The following is a 27,296-nucleotide window of genomic DNA, read 5'->3' on the forward strand; positions in this document are numbered from 1 at the left end:
TTTTTATCACCGGGGACCACTCAACGCTTGACAATTTTACTGAGGCCTGTTGGGGGGGGGGGGGGTAGTTTACTCCTCTACTCTCAACCACTGCCCTAACGCTCTCTGATCGTTATGGTAATGTTTAAACATCCCTTCAAAATAAGATACAGACATGCCACAATGAACATAAGGAACATTTTATTTTCATGGAAATTTTAACTCATGACAATGACAAATCAATGGGAAGTCCCATCTGGGAGCGAGATAGTCCCATCTGGGAGCGAGGGGAGACAATGACACCCGAAGTGTGCTGTAAAGCAGTGGTCCCCAACCCGCGGGCCGCGGCCCGGTGCCAGGCCGCGAAGGCCATGGCGCCGGGCCGCAGCTCCCTCTCCCCACCCCCCCAGAGTAAAAAAGCTTCTTACTGCAGGAGGGGGGGCGAGGGAATCAGGAGGGGGGGCGCATCGCACATGCGTGGCCGAAATCGCGCATGCGCAGCATTTTCACACATGCGCGATTTCGGCCACGCATGGCGCAGGCACGATGCGCGGGTGCACAGGCGGGCAGTTGCCCTGCCGGTCCCCAGCCTCAAAAAGGTTGGGGACCACTGCTGTAAAGGGCTGGGGAGGATGAAGTAAAGGGCCGGGGGGCGGGGGAGAAGGCGTCCTTCGCGTCCCACCTCCAATTAGCCGACGGACCACATGTGGTCTGCGGCCCACAGGTTGGGGATCGCTAATCTGGACTCTTTGTAAAAACGGAGTGAATAAATTATGTACATTCCAGCGTGAATACCTAATGTGAAATAATGAGGAAGAACTTTGATAGAAATCATAGTAAAATATAAATGCAACATGCTACTGGACACAAATAACTATGTAATGCAAAAGTATATTGTGTATCTATGCACAGTATACTTTTGCTCTTATTTTTATTTTACACTTCAATTATTATTTTAAAATTAAAATAGTTACATTTATGCTATGAACACCGCACAAAATTAATGGTTTTGTATATCACTTCACCTGTGTATACATACATAAACATATATTCCAAGTTTATTCCACCTTTAACAGACTACTGGAAGATTGTCACTGTTAATATTTTACATTACAACCATTCTGAAAAACTGAACTTCTACCGTACACTTCAGGTTTCATTGCATCTAACCTGTAATCAGTTCAACCATTAAAAAAATCATCTACAGAAAGTATTATCACTATTTCTCACTTCACTGGTCTGCAAATGTAAATAATCTTACCAGGAAACCACAATGGTCTCATTCCATTTCTCAGCATGCAATTTATTAGCAATTCACTGTTAAATGTCCCTGCACTATCTACACTAATCTGCTACACAGTACAATGCTAAGAAATATTATCAAACAAAATATAAAACATCTGTCAAATGACCAAAGTACTTTGACTTTTGGCATCTTGACTTTTTAAGAGTAATATCTGAATGCTTTCTTGAGAGTTCACAAGTATTTAGTACGAAGTAATGAGAATGACAAGAAACATCTATTCTATGTTCTAATAAAACTGCTAAACAAAAAGCCAAGTTAAATCCTAATGCATCAGGGAAGAAAACAGTGTTTTGTATCTCTTGAGATCTTCTTAGGATAAAAATGAGTCAAAAGTAGTTCACTTTCCCAGAATAGGAAGAAAAACTAGTGACCAGATATTTACTATATTTTAAATAATTCATTAAAATCTTCCCAATTAAAACCAAATCCTCAATTAAAACATTTCCCTTACTTTTAAAGTAAGACCATTTTTCCATCAGAACCCAACAGGCTGATGTTGGTAAACAACTGAACTTCCTAAAGAAGGAGGATGGACTTTCCAGTCTTGAGGTTGGAAAGCTTCATCCACCAACAGAAGCTTGTCTTGACCTTCGCAGAGACCTTCAGGGGCTTGTCAATCTTTTTGATGATACTAAGTTAGTGGGAATGTAGAAGGCCTGCAACAGTCTGGAATGCAAGCTTACCCACTGGATTGTGTCCATACAAGAATCATTAGGTCCAGGAAACTTGCCAAGAGCATTAATGAAGAAGTCTCCTGCTTGATCACCTGAAGGGCCAGTTCCCATACGTTCTGGCCTTCTTGTCCATAGTGAAGAGCTGGGGTCCTCAACCCCCGGTCCGCGGCCCGGTATCGGGCCGCAAAGGCCATGGTACCGGGCCGCCAGCAGCCGCGCCTGCCTCCGCCTGCCTCCCCCCCCCACAGCGAGAGGGAGGGAAGAGGCAGGCACGGCCGCTGGCATGCCAGCAACGCAAACGCGCACGTGTGGAGCTGCTGCGCATGCGCGTGTTGCGCCCCCTGCTGGCGGAAACGCGCATGTGCGGTAGCTCCGCACGCGCGTTAGCGCCACCTAGTGGCGAAAACACGCATGTGCAGCGACTACGCGTGCGTGTTTACATGCAGCTTCGGCGGCCGGGCCACCAGCTCTCTCCCACCTTCAGAGGCGGTCCCCGACTACAAGAAGGTTGGGGACCGCTGGTGAAGAGCATACCTCTGTTGGTGTCAATTAAGACCCCTAGATGCTTGATCTCTTGAGAGGGATTTAAGGTACTCTTCTGGAAGCTGAAGATGAACCCAAAGCTTTGTAGGATTGCTACTGTTTTGATGATATCCACTATTGTGAAAGACTTGCAAATTTGATTAGAAGGTCATCCAATTAAGGATGGATGTGAACTTGTTGGTCTGGAGGAAGACCATTGGGTTGACTATAATTTTCAAGAATACCCGCTGAACTGATGATAGGCCAAAGGGGAGAACCTTGAATTGAAATTGTTGATGTTCCACACAGAACCATAGAAACTGACAATAGATTTGCCTGATAGGAATGTGTAGATAGGCTTTTTGCAGATTCAAGGAGGAGAGGAACTCCCCTTCCTATATGGCCTCCATGACAAATTTCAACATTTCCATGCAGAATTTCTTGGGCTGGATTGAACACTTGGGACACTTGAGATCCAAAATCGCACATCCCCTATCCATTCCTCTTCACCTCTTTGATAATTGGGGGAGGGATGGGATTTTTAGCCATCATGTTAGTAGATTGATGTTTTAATGGAAATTTTAATGGGATTAGTTGTTGTGACCCGCCTCGAGCCTATCGGGAGAGGCGGGAAATAAATCTAATAATAATAATAATAAAACATCAGTTGCCGTTTCTTTACAGCACAGTGCAGAAGATAGACTACAGACTCTTTTTCTGTTCATCCTTTTTTTGGTTACCTGCTCAGAGGTGACCTTATGAAATTTTCTGGTGGGGACACTTGAACTCATGGCCATAACCTTTGGCAACTATTTCCAGTGCCCATTGGTCTGAGATATTTTCGGATCATGTCTGTTAAAAATAAAATAGCCTGCCCCCCACTGGTGGCCCATCATAGTCAGACTTCAAACTGCTTTTTGCCTCAGTCTTGTTTGTTTGGACAATTCTGTCTGGCAAATGTTGAGGGGAAAACCCTCCCCTCCAGTAGGATTGCCTTGCTTGAAACCAGGATAGTCTGTGGTCTTGTCCATTTTAGGAAAATCCACCAGGTTGAAAGGAATAATTTGAAGAAGACCTCTTATCCACATTTTAAACAAATATTGGCATGGATCTTTTCTTTGAGTCTGCTAAGACCCTGTCCAAAGCATTGCCAAAGAATCTCTCAACCTGAAAGGGATGAGCTGTAACCAGTGCCTTTGAATGAACATCCACCTGGCATGCACGAAGCCCCAGAACACTGCATGCCATGGTGTGAGCATTGAAGGTGGCAGCATCCAAAGTGGCATCTGCCACAAAGGACAACACTTGTAAAATCCTGTTTGCACCTTCTACCAACCTCTTGTCTTTAACCCCCAGCAACTGGAACATTTTCCTGGCTCAAACAATGTTAGTTCTAGATACAATACAAACAATAGCTGAGGCACAGACAGCCATGGCTGATGCCTGATGGGACTTACATAAAGCATAGTATGCCTTCTTGTCCAGCACCTCTTTTACCACACCTTACCATCTTTGGATAGATGTCCAGGGGCCTGGAGAGCCACCACAGCAGCATTGACAATGTGAACCTGCAAAAATAGCTCAGCATAGTCTGGTAAAGTGTAAAGTTTCTTGGCATAAGAGGGGAACTGCTTCTTTGCCAAGAGCTTCGTCCAGTCCTTCTTATATTCTAAAGAAGGATTCCTCAGAAGGAAAAAAGTCTGACTTGCCTTTAGGGCGTTTAGCCTTGCTAGGTGCCTCCTCAGTTTCCTCCATCACTGGTTGCTTTAAATCTAAAGCAGTATTTCTTTCTAACAGTAAATGATACGCCTCTCACTTAAAGACCCTCCTAGAGGGTTATGGCAGCTCCATATCGACCTCTAACTCTTCATCAGTTAATCATCTTGGTAGCCAGAAGGATACCAAGAGAAAACCTGTTAGAAGACAGACCCAAAAGAGAAAACAACAGAACACCACTACTGGTTACATACGGCTCTCAGCTCAAGACAGTACAACGCATCATCAGTGATTTACAACCCCTACTGGATAATGATAGTTCTCTTTCCCAAGCACTGGGGGGTAAACCTTTTCTTTTGCACAGTCAGCCCCCCAATCTCAAACAACTCCTCACCCACAACAATGCAGCATCGAATGGGAGCATGGACACTGGCACTAGATCTTGCAACAAACCCAGATGCCAACTTTGCAGCCATATACACTCCAATACCACAATTACTGGACCTAACAACGTCACCTATACCATCAAAAGCTTATACACCTACTCATCTTCAAACTTGGTATATGCCATCAAGTGCCAACAATGTCCCTCTGTTCTCTAAATAGGGCAAACTGGTCAAACCCTCCACCAAAGAATTAATGGACACAAGTCTGACATCAAAAGCCACAAGACTGAAAAACCTATAGGAGAACACTGCAACCTTCCAGGACATAAGGGACCTAAAAGTACCTGTTGTGTTACAAAGAAACTTCAAGAACAGGCTAGAAAGGGAGATTGCAGAAATGCAAGTTATTAAAGGTAAAGGTATCCCCTGTGCAAGCACCGGGTCATGTCTGACCCTTGGGGTGACGCCCTCTAGCGTTTTCATGGCAGACTCAATACGGGGTGGTTTGCCAGTGCCTTCCCCAGTCATTACCATTTACCCCCCCCCCCCCAGCAAGCTGGGTACTCAATTTACCGACCTCAGAAGGATGGAAAGCTGAGTCAACCTTGAGCCAGCTGCTGGGATCAAACTCCCAGCCTCATGGGCAGACAGCTTCAGACAGCATGTCACTGCTTTACCACTGCGCCACAAGAGGCTCTTGCAATTTATTACAACACTCAATATTTTGACATACGCAGGACTCAACAAGGACAAAGGTTTTTTTATCTCACTATGCATGCTAACCTTATGTAACTTGTGTATCCACATTCCTCACAATTTATTTTAATTAGGATTATGTGACTGTTATTACAAAACTCAATACTATGACATACCCAGGACTCAATAGAGACAAAGGCTTTTTATCTCACTATTCATGCTAACCTTGTTCAACTTGTGTATCCATATTCCTCACTATGTATTTTATTTGTGATAATATGACTGTAAGATATGGCACTGTAATTGAATTTTGAGTTTGACTCCCTGGCCTTGGGAAGTGACCAGTAATTCCCTGGGAGGAATTTCTCACAGTTGTATGGAGCAAGCAACATATGGGGAGGTGATAGCAGCATTTTGGTTTCGATTTGGCCCATTATGCATGGGGGGAATAGCGCACATTCGGGGTGGAATGGCGGCAACTAAAATCACCGATAACGCACGGAGCTGGCTGCAACCGGCTGCAGATTCGGTGCATGCCGCCGAAAAAGCCACATTAGCGAAACGCGGAAGAAAGCGCAGCTTCCGGGTGACCAGGGTGCAACCAGAAGCGGCGCCGGGGTCGCCGTGTGCATTATCGGTTACTCTGGGTTTTGCCGCCATTGCATCCCGTCCCGTGCATAAGCAGTTTGCTCCGCGTCTTCCCCCTCCGCGTTTTCCATGTGACCCGAAATCGCCATTTTGGCGGCCGTACATAATGGGTCTTTGTAAAGTACACTGAATTCTAGGGGATTGAATGACTGTTTTGACAAAGGATTATCATTGGCTGTATTTGGTTGTGACACAGATGTAACAGAACTGATTTTTGCTATATATTCCCTGTCATGTAAGAAGATCATAGTCTGACGAAGGGGGCTTGCACTCGAAAGCTCACGCCTGGAATAAATCTTTGTTGGTCTTAAAGGTGCTACTGGACTCTAATTCTATTGTGCTACTTCAGACCACCATGGCTACTCATTTGAATCTCTTCATCAGTTAATAATTCAGTGTCAGGTTTAGTGGTGTAACTTCTCTATCCAAAGAATGGGCTTCCCCTCTATCAAGGCTAAACCGATGTTTTCGGGGCACTTTAGTAAGCCAGAAATGGATAATATGGCCACTGGAGGGTCCCACCTCAGGTAAAAAATGGCAACTGGCTACCTGAGCGGCCACAGTTTTTGTGCACTTTTCCTCACAACTTTCAAACCACACTCTGACCAGTCACAGGATGGCCATAGCTGGTACTGCCACCAGTACTGTCAAATCCTCCTCCAGTAGGAATTCATCGACTCTCCTTGACATCGTTGAGGGCTCTACTCTTGCTAAAATATTAGCAGGGAGGTACAAGTCACTGCAAGTTTCCACAGACACACTCATGCAAAAGGTGAGATTGAGTAAAAATACATGTGCTAGAAGTGCCAAAAGGAAGGCTGGGATGGGATAAGGAAGGAGTACAGGGCAAAGGAGGTAAGTATGTAGGAAAGGGAGGGTTTAAGGTAGAAAGAGAAATGTAGAGTCAGAAAAGCATGCTAGCTAAGAAAAAAGGCTGCTCTCCTTGGCAGAAGCAGGAAAGAACTGGAATAATGTAGCATGCCCTCTACAGGAAACTGAAAGGAAATTTCTGCCACCCTGAAGTGAAGGATGGATAAAGAGACCTGAAGAGGTCTTCCACCTCTGGAGGAGAAGACCGAAGTCTAGAAGCCACACAGTAAAAATACGTTGCAACAACAAGAAAGGGAGGACATGGAAATCAAACAATGTTCTAGACCCAACAAAAGCCTACAAAATATTAGGCTATTCCACAAGGTCAATTTTTTTTGCAACTACCAGATAGCTTAGACAGTTTTACTGAGACCTGCATTATTAACTTTCCACCTCTATAAAACAAGCTACAAAGAGGACATGGTGGAGACTACACTGTGCACATAAATCCACAAATCACTGAGTTATTTGCTCAGGCAAATAATGATTTTATTAATATAGGCAGGTGTTATTTATTGATTAAATACTGAAAGATGACTATCATCTTCAAAATAATACATTTTAAACAAAAATTTGTAGAATGTAAGAAATTTTCAAATTCCCGCAACATGAAATTATTACTTTTAGTCATTGTAATGCATACAATAACAGAAGAACAGGATATGAACAACTGTCATTGTGCACATAGCAGAAATAAAAGATACAACACAGGAAAAGCAATATCTTTCACTTAAGTTAGCATTCTCACATTACATCAACATTTCACTAAACAAAATAGAAATATTTAGTAAGAGATTCTGAAAAAAAATATTCAGAAAATGGCTTGGAACAAAAATCCTGAATATAGTTTTTGAGCCTTTAAAATTCTAACAGTTCCGTGGGATCTAAGCGGCCTATATGAAGTACTATACCTTTGAAGCATTACATAAGCCAAAGGTCCCTGTCCAAGCTATCATAGTTCCGCAGAGCATGCAAAATAGGCAATTGGGCAAGCCCAGTGTCAACATCTACTGGGCCTAAACCACCCTCATATCCAGACAAACTCACTCTATGGAATTGCACTTGAAATCACCACTGGACATGTTATATTAGGTTAAAGTTATGATCAATGTTATAATTATTGATTCAGTTATCAAACTTTTTAATACTATTACTCATCTAATGTTTTTCTGTAATTTGCTGTTCTCTGTAAATCACCCTGTGCTACAGGGGAAAGTGGAATATAATTACAAACAAGTAAGTATTTCATTGACCAGGTTAAACCCAGATTATAAATAAAAGGATGATGCACCCAGAACTGCTCCGATACAAATTATATTAAAATTAATGGAGACTTGATGGGCTCTTAGGTTTGCTGATTAAGACCTCCAAAATAAGGAACTCATTGTGACCACATAAGAAATGATGCGCTGTGTTTTTAGATTATTGCCAGTACTCTATTAGAATTAATGATTTTGTAATATATTGAATGGCTTAGGTGTGCTGGACTTCACCCAACACACACATACCCCACGCTCACTAGTTCAGGAAAAGAAAAATAAGCAAAGCAACTTCATGACCACTGCTCCTTTCCCCCACTGAGCTTCCCCAATCAAGTGCAGAAGGCTTTCTGTTTTAATTCAGGAAGAGGTTGGAGGAAGGAAGAAGACCAGGATTCAAATCGATCTGAATTCTGCAGAATCAACAATGAAAAAAACAAAGTAAGTGCAGAATCAGCCCTGGAAACAAAAAAGTGCTGGCATATATGGCTTGTACCCCAAATATTTTATAACTTCAAATATTTTTGTTGATTATTCTATATTAAAAATAATTTACCACAGTTTGGGACTGGCTTCTCCATCAGAGACACCCTCTGGTTGTAGTCATTAACACAGTAAAAATCCATATTTTCTGTTTTTGGTATCTTGGTATCTTGGAATATCTTGATCCACATTATGTCACAGGAACACTTGAATGGATTGCCATCCAAAATCCTACATCATTTGATAAATGACAGGAAATCTTTTACAAAAAAATTTGAATAAGAAGTGACCAAAAACACTTTTTTTCCAACATAGCAGTTCACAAGTCAAGAACTTTAACATGAGTGTCTAAAGTAGAGGCATATTAGCATATTAGCAATCAAATGTGATTTAGTCAATTAATTGATTAAACAATTCTTAGGTATCTGCATATGCATAAAATGAATAAAAGTATTTCTGTGTATATGTATCTGTATATGTATATATATGTGTATAATATATATGGTAAAGGTAAAGGTATCCCCTGTGCAAGCACCGGGTCATGTCTGACCCTTGGGGTGATGCCCTCTAGATTTTCATGGCAGACTCAATACAGGGTGGTTATCTGCACATATCTGCAAGGACCATCAGAGGAAATATTATTTTATCAGTGAGAAAGAAGAGGAACTGTGTTTTCTTTGATTGTGCCTTTAATCCATAGTTTTTACAACTCTTTACGTAGAAAATAAGTAACTTTTTCAAATAAAATCTGCAGTACAATTAATCAAGGTCACCTTTTAATAAATCAAAGGAGTTAAATTGATTAATATAACCAACTCATCCACTAAATATTGCTTGTCAACTCTATGGCCAAGTGTTCACCTGCAGAACATTGAACCAATGCCAGTGAATACATTCTGCCAGTATTCTGACATCTATTATATTTTTATCCGACTATTCCTGAAAAGTGTTCTGGACAATGAATATGGTTCCCCTTTACTCCATTTGGTGCTAAGCATAAAGTGTGCTAACCAAAACTCAGCCTCAAGAGAAACTCAGTTCTATTCAATGCTGAACTGAGTGTCAACAGTATATGATTCACAGCATATTTTTTTCTAAAATAAATGTTAAATGTTTCAGTCTTCTGGGATTGTTATCTCCCCTTTATGGTCAAGCAGCTGAAAATACTTAGGAAAAAAATCTACTGTGAATCTCTGTGAATGCTAACCAAGAACAAAAAAAACTAAGCTATAGAAACCCATCAACATGAAAGTAATGTAGAGCTATTAGGTGCTAATTAAAATTTTCATGAAAGTCAGAGCTCAATGTAAGTAGTATGGTTGTGTGCTTTGGCCATAGAGCGGCCCGAGCCCGAAGCAGCCAGTGCTGCGGCACAGGGGGGAAGGGCGGCTCTGGCTGCTTCGGGTGGATGCCTCTGCAGGTACTTATATCAGCAGATCCCATGTGGGAAGAAAAGAGATTTTTCTTCTAACATGGGAACCTGACAAGATGCTGAAAAATCTTAATCCTTTGTTTAAAAAGGCACAGGAGGTTAAGAAAATCCCAAACATAGTGTTGCTGCAATGGGGAGGATAAAAGTATAAGGAAAAGCAATGCTGAAGATCAGCTACTTGAGAGGAATCTTCTCCTCCGACATCTCTAGTGCTGCTTCTCCATGCAGTCAGGCCAGTTAGAAGGAAATATTTTAAAAGGCATCTAAGCCAGTGGCTACAGAAGTGAGAAGGAGCCTCCTTGCCCACTCACAAGGCTTCGTAGCCACTCTCAAAGCGGTCTTTTAAAAACTTTTTCATCAGTTTCAAAGTGGCAAGGCAGAACCGATATGGAGCACTGGAAATGGGGGTAAGAGGTGGGTAATAGACTGCCCCCCATTGGAATCTAAATAGTATTATAGATATTTTATTATTATCTTAATTACTAGAGATGATCAGCAAAACCAATGGGATAAAAATATTTTCAAGACACTGAATTAGTAAGAGGAAAGTAGGCACATTTTTTTCAAAGTGAAGTTGCTCTCAAATTATCAATGCAATTCTACCATAATGGATATCAGATTAAAAATTTGTTGCCATCCAGCTGCTCAATGAATACTGAATGCCATTCTCTTAATTGTGATATTAAAAGTATTACCTCAATGAAATTATGAAAAAACATAGGATTCTTCCTATTGGATACGTAATCGTTTTTGTTTCTATCCAAAGTCAAAGGAATATTTCACTAGCCTAAAACCTTCTTCTTGTCTATCAGATGTTTAATCCTGTATATCAAGGAGACCTAAGATGATGATTATTATTATATTTATATTTATACCCCACCCCCCCCTGAAGGCTCGAGGCGGCTTACATAACCCCGTCCCCTAAAACCATAAAATAACAATAAGATCCGATAATTTACAGTAATGGCAACAGCGATGGCTTAATCTGCTCATTTGGTCTCTGCATCCTCAACTACAGGAGGGGGGTGACACTCTCTACCGCCAGTTTGTGAGGTGGGGGGGGCTGATCTTCTTTCCGCCCGGCCTCAGTTATAAGCCTGGCGGAAGAGCTCCGTCTTACAGGCCCTGCGGAATGCTGGTAATTCCCGCAGGGCCCTCAGCTCTTCCGGGAGCTCATTCCACCAGGTTGGGGCCAGGACCGAAAAGGATGATATTCTTTCTTTGGATTTTTTTTCAAAATCAAGAGTAAAACTGTTTACCAAATAAGAAAGATTAGTTCAAATATATGCTGTTATTAAAATAATTTGTTGCCATTACAGTTAAGCAATTAAAGCAAGAAAACATTAATTCGTATACATTTATCTGAGGGGCAGCAAGAAATTAAACCAAATTCCTATGTAAAAATTTACTACTGTGAAGCAAAATTTACCTTTTATGATATAAAACTTTAAATAAGCTCCCTCTAATATATCCCAATTCCTGAAAATCAATAATTACAACAACCACCAACCTTCCCTTTTACTTACAAATCAGTCAAATTCAGGTGATGGAAAGATTTTCTAGACAAACTTGATAGCTTGTTTCTTGAGAAGTTACTATAAAAAAGCAAAATTTCATTATTACATAAGATATACTGAAATTAAAAAGTAACCTACTTGGTTCTCAGGAAAGTTACCAGCTTTCTTTCAGACTTTTAGAATTTATTGACCTATAGGAATGACACAAATCCTCTGACGACAAGATTAAACATAAATACCAAACACAATGCATAGTTTATATCAGGTCAATTCATGTAAGGTGGAAAAATGATAAATTAAACAGTACTCAAAATAATTTCTCAAATGTTGACTACATGCTCAATTTATTTATAAGCAAAATACATATTTCTCATATCTTCTTTGACCGTTCATTAAAGTCAACCTTGATCATATGCCAATTTTTTAAATCTTGTAAAGATATTCTTTAAAAAATATAGTGCAATATGCACTCACATGAAAGATCACAGGAAAAACTGCAGAATGCAATCATTCGACTTTAATGCCTTCTGCCACACTGAAGATCAGAATACAAGCAAAAATAAAACACAGTGCAGAGCTACATTAAACTGATCAAAGTGTAATGCCCATATGCATCACAAATTAAGTGCCAACAATTTTACATTCTATATTTCCATTTTAGGGTCTTATTAATTTTAATCATTGATTTGTAGGTGGATAGCTATGCTGTTTGGTGGTATACTGTGTTTTGGCAGAATGCATGTAACATATCAAGCTTTGTCTACTGATGGAAGAAGAAGACGCTTGCAAAACAGGAATAACAAGCCCAGGATCCAGTCAGCATCTGCTCGGATGAATTCATATTTCACAGCTTACTCAAGGTCACTTCTGACACCTACATGAGGACTTTAATCAACTCAGAAGAATTGTGAAATGGAAATCTAGAATGTAAAATTGTTGCCACTTAATTTGTGAAGTATAAGGGCATTGCACTTTCAACAATTTCATGTAACCTTGCACTATGTTGATTTTGATTTATATTATTCAATGATTGTTTAGTGCTTATATCACACTGAAGATTAGAGGCATTCTTACTCTAAACAAAATTCACACTATGGGAAGCATTCCTTCACTAAAGCAGAGGTAAAGTGGGCAAAAATAAATGTATGTGGGGCAAAAACATGTACTTTTCTTCCACAATGAGACTGTGTACCGTTATATGGAAACAGTGCGAGACTATGGTACTTGTTCTTTTGCATTCTTCCAGAAGTTTAACTTTGTTTAAACTAACTTTGTTCCCAATCATGAGAAAAAAAGGAGATTACACTATGGGCAGATTACAAAACCACTTCACTATATCATTGTTCTGAGTTTGCATTTCCAGCATAAAGAGTAGAATATGTTGTATAAATGACAGCCTTTTAAAATATAAGATGCATGTTCAAAAATAAAGCCTATCAAACTCAGCCCAATAAAATCAATTCATTTCAGTAATCTAGTATAACACACTAGGCCATTGTTGGGAAACCATTTTAAAGAATTCAAGGTTTCATAAAATATGCAGTACATCAACAATGGATCTTATTTGCTATGTAACTGAATACATTTTATTACACACACACACACACACACACGTAAACATGCATATCTACATTGTTCTCTGCGTGCACAATACATTTGCTAAAATGAAGTATATAAAAACTGATATGTTAAGTCAAATTGTTTTCCACTGTGTTGAAGAAATGTTTAAAATCTGAATGCTAAAAAGGACATCCATATTAGTTTTTTTTTAATTATAAAGAGCAAGTTCACACTTTTTTTCTCAGTATCTCCAGAACATCCTCAAGGATAGGACTATATGGAAAAAGTTATGAACTTGCAGAGCCTTTACATATATTCTTCAAACTGCTTAATCAGTATGTTGCTCCAGAGTAGGGACCTTAGGACTTTATCCTCAGTCATTGAAGGGATTATCTCTGCACTTAATCTCATTTGTCCATCCATTATGTTTATGCAATGCAGAGATATTCAGTTATAACACTAATCGAGACAGCTGGGTGGCCTTGGGCTCGCCACGGCACTGATAAAACTGTTCTGACCGGGCAGTGATATCAGCGCTCTCTCAGCCTCACCCACCCCACAGGGTGGGGAGAGGAATGGGAAGGCGACTGTAAGCTACTTTGAGCCTCCTTCAGGTAGGGAAAAGCGGCATATAAGAACCAACTCTTCTTCTTCTAAGCAAGGCTGCTGATAGGATGTTTTGGAGGTCATCAATTCACCGGCTTTCTTTAAGGTGAAGTTCTTTAAGCTGAAGTTATTTGATTTGAAAGACAAATAAAAGTTATTTGATAGACATATACATGCCTTGACCTGAATAGCCCAGGCTAGCTCAATGTCATTAGATCTTTATTTATTATTATATTTATATTTATTATATTTATATACCGCCCTCCCCGGGGGCTCTTGAAAGTGAAACATGGTTGGACCTGGTTATTATTTGGATGGGAGACCACGAAGGAATACCAGGGGAGGATACAGAGGCAGGCAATGGCAAACCACCTCCGAATATCTCTTGCCTTGAAAACCCCGTAAGTCAGAGGTGACTTGATGGCAACACACACACACACACACACACACACACACACACACACACACACACACACTATTATTATTATTTTAAAGTATAAAGATGTCTTTGTTTCTTTACTCCTTTCCTTGACCAACCATTAAATAATGTATTTCGAACTCCATGCATTAAATGACCTAAGGAAGCATAGGATAGACCATCTAATTAGACACAGCAAAAAAGGCAATAATAATTAATAGTAAACTATACACATCAATATGAAGCAATTCTAACCTAGGCACTGAAAATGTCTTACTACTCAGATAAGACTTGTTTGGAGGTGTCTTTAGGGGTTTTTCCTCCTTTCAGTTCTCTTTTGATAGTTTCTTCCAAATCCCAGTAAGATCATTCTCAGGGTCTTGGAACCCACATGAAGAATTATGTTAGTGAAGATTATAATGAAGGACGAGGGTGTGAAACTGTTCCTCCTTCTTACACAAGCACAGCTCTATTGAGCCAGCTTCATCACCTTGTATACCCTCACTAAAGCCCACCAACCCCCATAACTGTTCTTCACACAGATCCCCAAAATAATATTTCAAGGAGCTGGAAACTTTATCATAGTGTGTTGACCCCTCTGAGAACAAGCATAGGAAGAAGATCTTCAACTTTTCCAGGACAGTGAGATGTCAAGAGTAAAATCCTGGGTCATTTGGGGAGCCAATCTCTAACAGAAAAGCCAGCCACTGTGAACTACTTAGTGTCAACACTACTTGGTGAAGTGCCAAGTTCCCAGAATAATAATTACTGTTAGCTTGTCATACAGGATACTTCCAGGGGCAATGCAGCTGATCATGCTACCAAATTTTCTCTCTCCTTTCCTGAAGGTGCAGAAGTTTCACCAGAGCTGTGGAAGCTGGCTTCTCACAGTCACTGATTGGCTTGGAGAGGAGTCCCTAGCCTTGACCAACTAATCAGTCTCTGAGATATTGTGATCTTCCTCCTCAGAGTGAAAGGAAGAAGAAGAGGTGCATTTCCAACTCCGAGGGACAGTCAGGTACAATGTGGGCAGCTGGGTTTTACGACAACTTCCACGAGCATTAATACCAATGTTGCAATAGCAGGTACTGATGCAGGCAGAGAAGCCTGCATCACTGTTAAGAATAAGGGCTGTAGTGTCAGCTCTTAAGGAGGATTAAGTGCCAGGTGTGAGAGGCAGGAGACAAGCCAACAATACTGACAACTGATGTGAATGTTCATGTGATAAAACTCACTGAGTGCTGCTGTTGAACACTCAGAGAAGGAAGAAGTGAGCAGTGTCTTTCAGATGCCATCAGAGACTGATCCCTGTCTTTGTAATAAAAATCTTTGTACTCTGTGCTCAGTAAGAAGGACATTATCAAGATACTGGGCAAAATTTCTACTCACAGACCAAGGCTCCAGAGGTCTGGTGATGAATGCCTAGAAGAGGCATCACTGCAGGACATGGATGTGACTGGCAGTAGACTGGGATGCGATGATTAGAGAATAGCCTATATGGAGTCTTCTAACTGGCTTCAGAAAAAAATCCAACAACTAGGAGTTGGATGCATGGTGACACAGTCATATAATCACCTGGGATTCTTGGGATTGGCAATTCTGCTTCCATGGATTCATTTGCATTGACTCAGTACTAAATAGCACGGTAGCAATGGCTCCAGTATCAGAAGAGGAATTTAGCAGCACTACTACTAAACACTGGATGGTCAATTCCAACTGATCATCCATAGCTTCAGAGGCTGAATGGACAACAGAAGTATGGCTAAGAGACTGGTGAATCAGTTGCACTTTGCTGTTTGGCCAAACTGTTACACTGGATGCTGGTGCTCTGTTCTCTGAGGCATATCACTCACAGCCACCAATCAATCAATGATAACTTTCCTCTGCACTGCTGACACTGTAAAAGTTGTCCTCTGTGCCACAGGCCCCAAAGAATCACAAAGGATAGGATTAGGTCAGGACAGAAAAGCTATTTTAAAATAGCTACAAGGACCCTATCTTTTCTATCCTCTCTCCTTATAAGAGAGGATAGAAAAGATAAGAAAGATGAAGAGAAGGAAAAGGAGGAAATAAATCACTGGGTATTTTATTTTTTACAGGAGAAAAAACAAGTCACAGAAAACGAGTCTCTGAAGAGTGTTCCCAAATATTACTGCAGATGAAATCAACAAAAAAGAAATAAGACAACATCATGCTCTCATGTGCTGTTTAAAACAGTCTCTCTGACGGGAAAGGATTTTCATACCTAAGAGCTAGTTTTAGAAGCTTGTGCCTTATACTGGCAAACAGCCCATAAGTATGATGCACAAAGATTGAAAAGAAAAATACAGAGCTTTTTCTTGATTTACTACATATATAAAAAAGAGATGTGTGAAGACTATATAATTAATATTATTCCATGATAACTGATTTACTCTCTATGAAAACGTTAGGCAGCAGTTTGTTGAAATATGTGAACAGAAAGTGAGGACACATGCACTTGTGTAACAAACATATCACCAAATTCAATTAAAAATAAACAAGAGCTGTCACGTTCTGAATTAGCAACCACTAGCCAAGATTGGTTGCACATCAGAACCAACATTCAGGTATGAATACTTAATATCTACATGCCATTGCTTTTCTTGAAATATATATAAATATGTAGTCAAATGTACATTCCTATCAACATTGTCAGAAACTTGACTATATCTTTTAGTGTAAAACTAAAGTCACATATATACATTAGGATTCTGCATGTAATGATAAAAATGTAATATACAAAGCACTAATTAATAAATAGTGCTACCTAATAATCTTCCCCCTAAGGTTACAAGTATGAAAATCAATACTATATAACTTTTTAGTCTTTGAATAAGAGAACAAGAGGTTTTTTATATCCCACATTTTACTCCCTGAAGAAGTCTCAAAGTGGACTGCAATCACCTACCCTTCCTCTCCCCACAACTGACATCCTGTGAGGTAGGCAAGGCTAAGAGAGCTCTGAGAGAGAACTGTGACTGGTCCAAGGTCACCCAGCTAGCTGCATGTGGAGGAGTGGGAGATCAAACCAGATTCTTCAGATTAGAGGCCACCCTTCTTAACTACTATACCACACTGGGTTTCTTTGGACTGTCTAATACCTTTAACAGTCCAAGCCTAACAAGTAACTTCTTTTTATAAATATTTTTCCAATATGCAACAGAATAAGTCTTAAAATTTCCTTACTTTCCTTTTCAAATAACCACTTCTATACACACTTCAAGAGGATGAACTATGAAAAAACCCTGTCAGTTCTGAAATCATAAATAAGTTTTACTTACATGTACTGCAAGTTGGTATTTTTCAGGAAAGCTTGGCGTGAGACAAACTTCAAACCCGAGTCCACCACAGTTCTGTGAAAATATGAATGTTAGAAACGTCAAGACAATGTGAAATAGTATTCTGTAGCCTGATCTCATCAGATCTTAGAAGCTAAGCAGAGTCAGTACTGGATGAGAGGCCACCAAGGAAGACTTTGCAGAGGAAGGCAATGACAAACAATATCAGCTTAATCTCTTGCCTTCAAAACCGTATGGATTTGCCATGTCAGCTACAACTTAATGCTACTTTATGAAAACATACTAAGAACTTTTGTTCATTAATCCATTTTTCCAATTATTGAGGTATTATAGAATAGATTAGATTATGCATGTATCTCATAGTCACATGAGGAGGTTTCATCTGCAAATACTTATCCCCCTGATTGAGGCCACATGGATAGCAGTGAGAGTTTTTTCCAAACTGAGGGAAAACCCCACATTTGCTGAAAAATCTGAGAATGCAAAAAAAAAAAAAAATGGCCCTCAAACCAATAGTGCTGTCTGCTCCTATGCAGCTCCCATACAGCTGAGGAAACAAAGCCGTAGGCAGATGAAAAAGAGTAGCCACCGCCATTGAAAAGGCCAGGTGTGCAGCTGGGTGAACCGTCAAGCAATGGAGCAAAGAGACTGAGCAGTTGGGGAGGTGACCAGCAGAGCTGCTGAAGTGGTGAAGCTGGCATGGAAGAAGCAGGCAAACCACTGCCAAAGAAGAGAATGGGCAGCAGTGTGAGTGACTAGGAAAAACTCTCACTGCCCTGGCCTCTTTCTGTCTCACGTTAGGCTTAGTCTCATTCTTGCAAGATAACTAGAGTGAAGGAGGGACATCCACTTTTCTTCTGGCAGAAATTCACTTCAAGGGTTAAACAGCAAGTGACTACACCCCTAAGATGTATGGGGATGAGGACATGAAGTCCCTTCGTTCCAGATGCCTCCCCATGGTAGCAGGGTGGACTCACTACGTATCAGCCACGTAGACACACACATACTGGATCAGTGGAGCTACAAATGCATTTATGGGAGAGTCCTGGGGCAGCAGTGGAGGAAGAAAAGTGCGTAGGAATGTAAGGTCAGAAAGTGGGATCAAAAGTTATGGGGCAAGCAGGAAAGACCTATAAATAAATAAGGCCGGATCCAAGTGTACCCCTGGGTTGTGGACTAAGGATGACATAATACCACTCTGGAGCAAGGAAGAAACTCCCATTCTGGGTGGACCCTGACAGTATCCACTACTTCTCCAGATTCAGCACCAGTTGCTTAGCTCTCAGCTGGCTGTTTACCACTTCCAGTCCCCAATGATCAGATTCTGACTCTGAAATGGAGTTGGGTATAGCTTAGTGCTGACTCTAAAATGAAGTTGGGTAAAGCATGACTCCTCATGTCAAGCCCCAGGGTGGTTTCAGCAGGGGCATATCCATTGGAAACAATGGGAACTGCCTGAATATCTAAATGGCTATTGATCTGAATAGGCTCCATTGAAATTACAAAACCTACAGCACACATGGAAATAAGGGAGAGTCACTGGCTGGTCAAGCTGGCTTGGGGGGAGGGGAACAGAAGAAGAAAAGGAGTGGCAGTAGATGGGCAGAAAGTAAAAGGGGATTGAAATTAAGAGACACTGAGATAAGGTGGGGGAGGAGAGATGAATCCAAGTTGGGGAAATTGCATGGCTGGTCCTTCTTCGTGGGTCCTTGTAGCTATTAAACAATATTAACCCTAATTCTATATGTATTCAAGAACATCAGTGTGCAAATGGATTGAGTGTTTTTGTCTTTAAGAGGAAAATTCTCTCACTTTTTTCAAAGGAGAGGGTGTATAAACAGCATACATCCTTTGCATGCAGAGTTACATTCCCTCTATTGAAAAGTACGACAATAGTAACACATGTAAAACTGTGCATGGGATGACAAAATATATGAATTGTTAGAAATACAAAATGAACTACAATCGCCATATATAACTAAACCACATACTCACAGATTTTTTAATCCTACATAAAGGCCAACATCTTGTTCATTGATGCTTTCTAGCTTCCGCTGGTTTGCAATATAACTATATCAAGGTGGAAGAAAAAACAAAGAGAGAAGGGCTGATCAATAAACCATGTTACTCTGTTATTGTATCCATTCCTTCTGATTCAAATTTTTTAAAGTTACCCCCAGTTTGGATTCTACTATGAAAGAGCAGAAATTCACACTAGTATATCTTCCCCATTTCCCCATTCCTCCAGCAGCCCTCTGGGTACCCTGAAAAAACTCTGCTAGGATTCCCAGAAAACCCTCAGAAACACAACACAATGCAACATAACAAAGTGCTACAATAAGGGTGGAGGAAATCAGGCAAAATTCCCCCCATTCCCTTGTTCTGAATTCTTGTTTTAAAAGATTTGGTCAATGGACATATATGGTCAAATAATTATCAATATATTTTTAAATCATTAACTTTATTAGTACAACAAGTACTTCAACCATCAGTGTTTCATATATATATGCTAATTACAAAATTAAATTTGTTAACTGTTATTCTGAAAGAATTAACTTTAAAAAACTAGGATTGTGATTGTGATTGTGAGCAATGTTAAATAATATCTGCTTATGCAGGGGGATATTGTTCACATAGTAAATAAGGACTCTTGACACCCAATATTTGGCGAAACTTAGCCACAGTTTTATTATGAACTAGGGGCAAAGCCCGTTGTATCCAAGAATACAACAGGCTCTAGCTTGGCAGTGGGAAGAGGAAGGGGAGGAGTTGCCCAGACTGTAAGGGTTGAATGTGTGTGTTGTGTGGGAGGTTGTGGTGGCGTGGTGGCAAATGAGGGCATGGGTGTGGAGAGATGGGTGTCAAGAACCTGTGGTTTGGAATGTGGAGTGTGGGAGAGGACTGACCTTTGGAAATTGTGGCATAGTGGTTATAGATGAGCTTTCCAGAGCCATGTCTTTAGATATGTGAAGTGAAAATCAGACTGGACACTCTTCTTAGGGGGAGATTACATGTCAACCAATTCCTCCCAGTTCTGCGTCATTTCCCTTCTTGTGTAAATTAGGCCACAGACACCAAAATGTCCCCCTGCCCTAATACACACGGGGTAGTCACAGTACACAGGTGTCCACCCAGTTCCTTCTGTCTCCATTTTTTCACTGTTGATAAAATGTTATGTGCACACATGCTTCTTTCATGATTGCTCCCTAGAAGAAGAATTGGATTTTTGTACCCTGTTGTTTACTGCCCAAAAGAATCTCAAAGCGGTTTACAAACACCTTTTCTCTTCGTCTCCCCACAATAGACAACCTGTGGGGCTGTGATAGGTCTGAGAGAACTGGGAATGGGCCACAGTGACCCAGCAGGCCTCAGGTGTCTCAAAGCATTTTCCAATCGTCTTTCCTTCCTCTCCCCATAGCAGACTCCCCATGAGGGAGGTGGGGTAGAGAGCCTCACATGGAAGCTGGCAGCCCTAAAAGGAAGTCTCTCTGTACACAGAAGTCTTGACCTTAGTAAGGTTTTTTATACTGTTTTTTTATCTGCCAGGCCAAGGTTGAAAATGTCATTTCAGTTCCCATGTCTCTCCAGCCATTTAGTTGTTCACTATTTACAGTTCCAGCTGTAAATATTTATTTAGATCTTCCTGCATTTTCCAGACTCACAGGACTGATGCTGGTCCGTCTGTCTGCACACCAGAATACAAACAGTTGCTGGTAAGGGCTGGCCATAGCCCAGGGGAGACACACTGCACCACTCCCTCCCAACTGCAGGCAAAAATGGTTCCTTTGAAGGGTGGACTCTGAGGCATTGTACGATTTTGGAGTCCCACCTCCAGGAATATTTCCAACCCAGGGGTAGCCAATCTCCAGTTGGGGCCTGGAAAGCTCCTGGAATTACAGCTCATCTTCAGAGTATAAAGATCAGCTCCCCAGGCAGGAAGGGCTACTTTGGACAGGGTTGTGGTAGAGAAGAAACATTTAAGGCCTCCCACACAGGTTGTTGTTGAAATGAAAGACTTGAGGCCTACTGCACAGGGTTGTTGTGCAAATGAAACAGGAGACAAAAGAACCTCCACAACAGCATCCAGTTTCATCTGCAGAATAATGCTGTGCAGTGACCTCAAATCTGCAGAGAGTTGCAAACAAGAAATACACATGGCTTGGCTTTGTCTAACCCCCGGCCAGAGCAGTATTTTAAGTGAGAAGGGGCTTTTCTGTGGCCTCCCTGTCAGTCAACTGTTTGGCAGAAGGGGAAAGTTCCCCCCTCAAAAGAAATGCCAACACCCATTCCCTCAGGCTCCCCTGCGTTGCTCTTGGAAATACCCCCCTCCTCTCAGTCAGGGACTGTTAAAGGCTCCTTCCCAGCAGGCCTGAAGGGAGGGGAGAGGGAACGCACTCACCAGCCTCCTGCCAGCTCTGTCAGGGTTCTGAGGCAAAGTCACATTTGGACATGACAATTAGGACAGCCTTTGTGCGAAAAGGGCTGGTGCAGCCTGTCCAAGCCTCCGTTCTCATCCCCCTTGGCAGCCTTACTGACCTCCTCTCCCTGCAGTGGTCAGGGGGCAGACTGGCAGCGATGTCTCCAGATTGCCCCTGGCTGGGCTGTGTGGGCAGGACCTGTCAGAACTTTGGCTTCGCGCCTCCCAACTGGATGGAACTCTGTATAAAGATGAGCATGATACAGCATGGGGAGATCTGCCCACTTGTGGCCAGCCAACCACAAGGCAGAAGCAGATAGCAGGTGACTGTCCCAATTCTCTTAATGAGCCCGCCAGGCTCGCCAGGCATCTCAAAGGCCTACTATCCCATGGCAGGTGACTACTAGAGGAACTCGCAGAATGTCAGCCTTTGTCGGGTACCTCAGATTCCCGGAAATGTGAGCCAATGACAACCCTCTCACCCCCTGGTGGAGTGCCTCTGGCCCACATCCTCACAGCCCCTTATGGGAGCCCCCACCTCTTGGGGAAGCCAGCATGCAAACTTGGCCATCCCCCCAAACCAACCTCCCCATGTTTAAACTCCCCAGCTGTGACAACAATATGCATCTAGTAAAACATTCCCTCAACAATAAAACAACAAAATCCTAACTATGGGAGGGTAGGTGGATTGCCGCCATGGTTGCCTTGCACAGGGAAGAGACAGAACTCCACCAGGCGCTCCCTTATAAAGGTGAGTGTCCCAGTCCCGCCGCCTTCTTCGCAGGCCAACATGCACCTGCCAGCCATCTCCACTTGGGGAATGCTGCCACCAGGTTACTGAGCCCTGATGCTGTGTTCTTCTGCTGACACGCATCCCCCACAGCAACAATAGCTGCCCACAGGTTAAGTCCAAGTTGCTATTCTAAAAATGTGAACAATTCACTGAACAGCTCTGCTCTTTGGATTCTATCCTGGAATGTCAGGGTCATTCTATATTTGCAATTTTGTTTTTAAAAATTATAGCAGAAACTAGTAATCAAGCCCGCTGTAATAAAAATACAGCAGGCACTAGGCAAGGGAGCCCCCGGCAGTCGTGCGCAGCGCGGCTGGAGGGGGCTCCCTTGGCCGGCGGCCTGACGCAGCGAGAGGCACTTCGTGCTTCTCGCCGCGTCAGGCCGCCGGCAAGGGAGCAACTGTGAGCAACTCACAGTTGCTCCCTTGTCAGCAGGGTGGGAATCGGCCGGGCCAATCGTCTATCCGGAGGAAGGGGCCAATTGGCACCTTTCCTCATCCTGGACAGAGCCCGCCCTAACTCCTCCCCCTAAGCCCTTACGGCTTTATTTAGTCTGCGGCGCCCGCGGCCCCGCGGGCTGTGTTAAGATAAGGGAAAGTATCAGCAGCAATTAAAAGAAAGATTTTAAAGGCAATTGTCGTAAATTACAGAATTCTTGATAATGCCTGACCACAATCAATAAACAATTCATCCAACAAAGAAGAGGAGAAAAGTGGCCAAATTTACCTTTAAGGTAAAGGTAAAGGTATCCCCTGTGCAAGCACCAGGTCATGTCTGACCCTTGGGGTGACGCCCTCTAGCGTTTTCATGGCAGACTCAATATGGGGTGGTTTGCCAGTGCCTTCCCCAGTCATTACCGTTTACCCCCCAGCAATCTGGGTACTCATTTTACCGATCTCAGAAGGATGGAAAGCTGAGTCAACATTGAGCCGGCTGCTGGGATTGAACTCCCAGCCTCATGGGCAGAGCTTTCAGACGTCTGCCTTACCACACTGCTCCACAAGAGGCTCTTAAATTTACCTTTAACATGTTAAATTCTAGAACACTAAAAGTAACTGAGAAACGAAGTCAACTGGTGAGGGATAACATAATAAATCTTTACATTACAAAATTAGATCTACACCCAGATGTATTGCCTACATGTTGGTATTATCCCAGAGGAAATTTCTAGGCATCAAACTTTCCCCTCACACCCTTCATTCCATGTCCCCCCTGCTGAACACACCTCAAATTCAATTTCAGTGGTAGCTTCCTGAACAGTCTAAATGTAAGTTAGTGTTGGTGTATGCATGCAGACTTGACACATGCGATGCAAATATCAGATGCATCATATAACAGCAACAGCACAGCAGGATATAAACAGAAAAGCAATATAAAAATAAATATAAAATAAAATAGAAATTACAACATAGGTTTATGCACAAGTTCCCTCCTGAGGACCATCAAAAGCAAACTCATCTAAACCTTTAGTGCTCATTAAGGGCCAGTGCAAAACAAATGAAACAACAGTATGGATTATTAGAATAAAAAACCTTGTTGCTCATCATTACTGAGAGCCTCTAGTAAGGCAGGGAACGGGCTCTCACATTGAATGTTCAAGTCTGTTTAAAAAACCAGGTCATCTGTGATGATAAATCAGAATTATAATTTTTTTAAATTAATGTTTGTTTCTAATGTTTTTGAAAGCCCCAAGTTCTTTTTAAAATTAAAAAGACTACAGACTTGATTTTCTGATGGTTAGGTGGACACAGAACTGGCTAGAAAACTGTACCCAAAGAGTAGTTGTCTGTGGTATTTCATCAGATTGGAGAGAGGTGAGCAATAAGGGTATCACAGTGCTCAGTACTGGGTCCTGTACCTGTAACATTTTTATCAATGATCTGGATGAAGGGGTGGAGGGACTATTCATTAAATCTACAGATGATACCAAACTGGGAGGATCAGCAAACACTGCAGAACACATAGATGGAGTTCAACGAGATCAGAACATGCTGGAAAAGTGGGCAAATGGGAACAAGACGAAATTCAAGAAGCACAGAGTTCTACATCTGGATCATAAAAATGAGAAGCATGCATATGGATGGGAGATACACTTCTGGGTAGCAGGGTGTGTGAACAAGATTTTAGGGTAATTGTGGGAGGAAAAAAGACACTGAAAAAGCTGGAGATTTCCTATTCCTTGGTTCCATCATCAACCAAATGGGACACTGCAACCAAGAAATCAGGAGACTGAGACTGGCAAAGACATCCATAAAGGTGCAAGAAAAGATGCTTAAGTGTAAAGATGTGTCACTAGTAACCCCAATCAAGTTAATTCATGCCACAGTATTCCACATGGGTATGGGAGTGAAAGTTGGATAAAGAAGGATGCTGACAACAGGTATATTAATTTGAAACGTGGAGTTAAAGGAGAGTTTTATGGATACCATGCACCACCAAAAAGACAAATAACTCTCCCTAGAAGCTAGAATGACTAAACTGAGACTATCATACTTTGGCCACATTAGGAGAAGAGCCTCTAGAAAAGACAATAATGCTAGGAAGGCATTCTGCTCACATAGCATCCAGTAAGAGTGAGTACTCTCCTGCACAATGCCAGGAGGTTTATGAGTATTTACGAAGGATCCTATGCAAGCTAAGGATACCAAACTCACCACAGATCACCAGCTGATTCTCCTTTAACTGCCCACCATATTTAGTAAGGATGGAATTGATAAGGACTTAGTTACAAACACACACACACACACACAAGGGAAAGTGCCCCATCCTCCATTGTTTCCAGTGAACGAATGTCACAGCAGAGAATCTCTTAGTAGAAAGTGAAGATGGGGGACATTTTTGCAAAACCAGCAGAACCAGTGTCACTGTGGCACTACACCACGGGTAGTCAAACTGCGGCCCTCCAGATGTCCATGGACTACAATTCCCAAGAGCCCCCTGCCAGCAAATGCTGGCAGGGGGCTCTTGGGAAATGTAGTCCATGGACATCTGGAGGGCCGCAGTTTGACTACCCCTGCACTACACTCCAACAGGATTAACATCAAGCCAGGGGAAATGTCAGGCACAAGTTCAAATGTGTATAGAATGGACCTATTTGCAAGCTATACACACTAAATGCATAGTGTGCCTCCTGCTCCTCTACAATATCTCCAATTGAGGGTGGATTAAATTTCTGGGGTCCCAGTTATGGATCTCAAAAACAGGTTTTCCCAGTGCTCTCCCTGGAAAAGACAGCTGCAGTTACAGGAGCCTATGGAATGACTCAGGAAAAAGGTAGTGATACCAAACATACAGGGAAATGTCACCTGAGCACACCCTTCCCTGCCAGGCGCTTAAAATAAGCATCCCTCCTATGCTTGCACCTTCCCCTCCAAGTGTTCAAAGGCAAATTCTGAAGGACAGAAAGGCAGTGTTTCAACACAGACTCCCCAAAGTTCCCCCACATTAGCCCCACCAAACCAAAAGAATTCTGTTTTCCACTTAGGGTGACTGGTGATACAACAGAAAGGTAGACATGAGTAGAGACTTTTGAAAGGAGTTCACCAAAGTTACCCCATGACAGCTAATGGGGCTTTAACTGTTTTGATGTGATTTTATTGTGGGAACGAATGCTACCCATCACAAGTCTCACTGTTAGTGGGAGTGATAGGATAAAAAATTAAAAATTAAAAAAAAATATGAGTCACAAAAAAGTAAAGTCCCAAGTAATGGTTATAAATCAATTCTGCATAAATTAAGAAGCCCACACTCACAACCGTAGTTAAATTCCCAGTGTGTGTTCATGTGCAAATCAGAGATGAAGAGTGGAAGTACATTAGGTCCCATACACATGTATAATGTGTGACCATCATTGCAATTCTCAGGAACTGGACATGCAACTTCATCTTGTTGCTGTATAGTGTATACTATGATTTGAGTTTTTAGTGGTACCCTAGTAAATTGTATTTAATCCCATGATTCTGTGCACTGTGTAATAAATAGTAGTATTGCACTTTATTTTTTTAGTTGCTCACCCTTTGAGTTCCTTGCTTCCTGGGCCCTCCACGTAGCCCTTTTGGATGGCACTGTCAGCATCCCCATGGGAATGGCCTTTTGGAGGGTGGCCTTCCCCGATGTCCCACCCACAGCAGCTGAAGTACACAGAGCCTTCCTTGGAGGGGACTCCTGCTGCCCCTCTGTTTCCCTCTGCTGAGCAGGACTGGGCCTCCTCTTCTTCCCTGTGACTGCCTTTCTTTCTCGTGGCAACAACATAGTGGGATGCACCCAATGCAGGTTCCCGCGGAGGAAAGAGAAGGACAAGTGTTGAGGGTTTAAAGTCCTCTGGATGTGGATGTGTTACACCTGACACTGCCACACAAGTGTGTGGGCTTGAAACAAGGTCAAGATGGGAGAAACTGGAAAGAGGGACAGCTGCTGGGAGGGAGGCAGGAGCAGCAAGAGGGAATTGTGTGGAAGGGGAAGATGCTTCCCTCCTTTCTGAATCACTACTGCCCAAAACTTCTACATAGAGTATTGGCAACTGCTGGACTTTGGGCAGTGATAACAACACTTTGTCCTCTGTGGAGAGCTATGGGAACAGATCAGGCTAAGAAGGTTCCAAGATCTTTAGTGATGTCCTGCTAGGGGAAGGCTGCCTGAAGATAGGGGCTTGTGGTACATGGGGGATGGAGGACATTTTTGGCCCATGACAAGCA

The 27,296-nt window shown here is 42.0% G+C and overlaps 1 protein-coding gene across 8 annotated transcripts in view; it reads right to left on the reverse strand.

Annotated features, from left to right (window-relative positions):
* NTRK2 (neurotrophic receptor tyrosine kinase 2) overlaps window positions 1-27,296 on the reverse strand; it is a 208,550-nt gene that overhangs the window by 162,946 nt on the left and 18,308 nt on the right. For all 8 annotated transcript variants that reach the window (XM_077344644.1, XM_077344643.1, XM_077344641.1 and 5 more), the window contains exons 3-6: window positions 19,388-19,462; window positions 17,375-17,446; window positions 11,498-11,566; window positions 8,613-8,770 (exon numbers count right to left, since the gene is read on the reverse strand). In XM_077344644.1, the coding sequence (XP_077200759.1) occupies window positions 8,613-8,770; window positions 11,498-11,566; window positions 17,375-17,446; window positions 19,388-19,462 (374 nt within the window). The remainder of the gene's footprint in view (window positions 1-8,612; window positions 8,771-11,497; window positions 11,567-17,374; window positions 17,447-19,387; window positions 19,463-27,296) is intronic.

Source organism: Paroedura picta, chromosome 7, assembly GCF_049243985.1.
Source record: "Paroedura picta isolate Pp20150507F chromosome 7, Ppicta_v3.0, whole genome shotgun sequence".
Classification (NCBI taxonomy): domain Eukaryota; kingdom Metazoa; phylum Chordata; class Lepidosauria; order Squamata; family Gekkonidae; genus Paroedura; species Paroedura picta.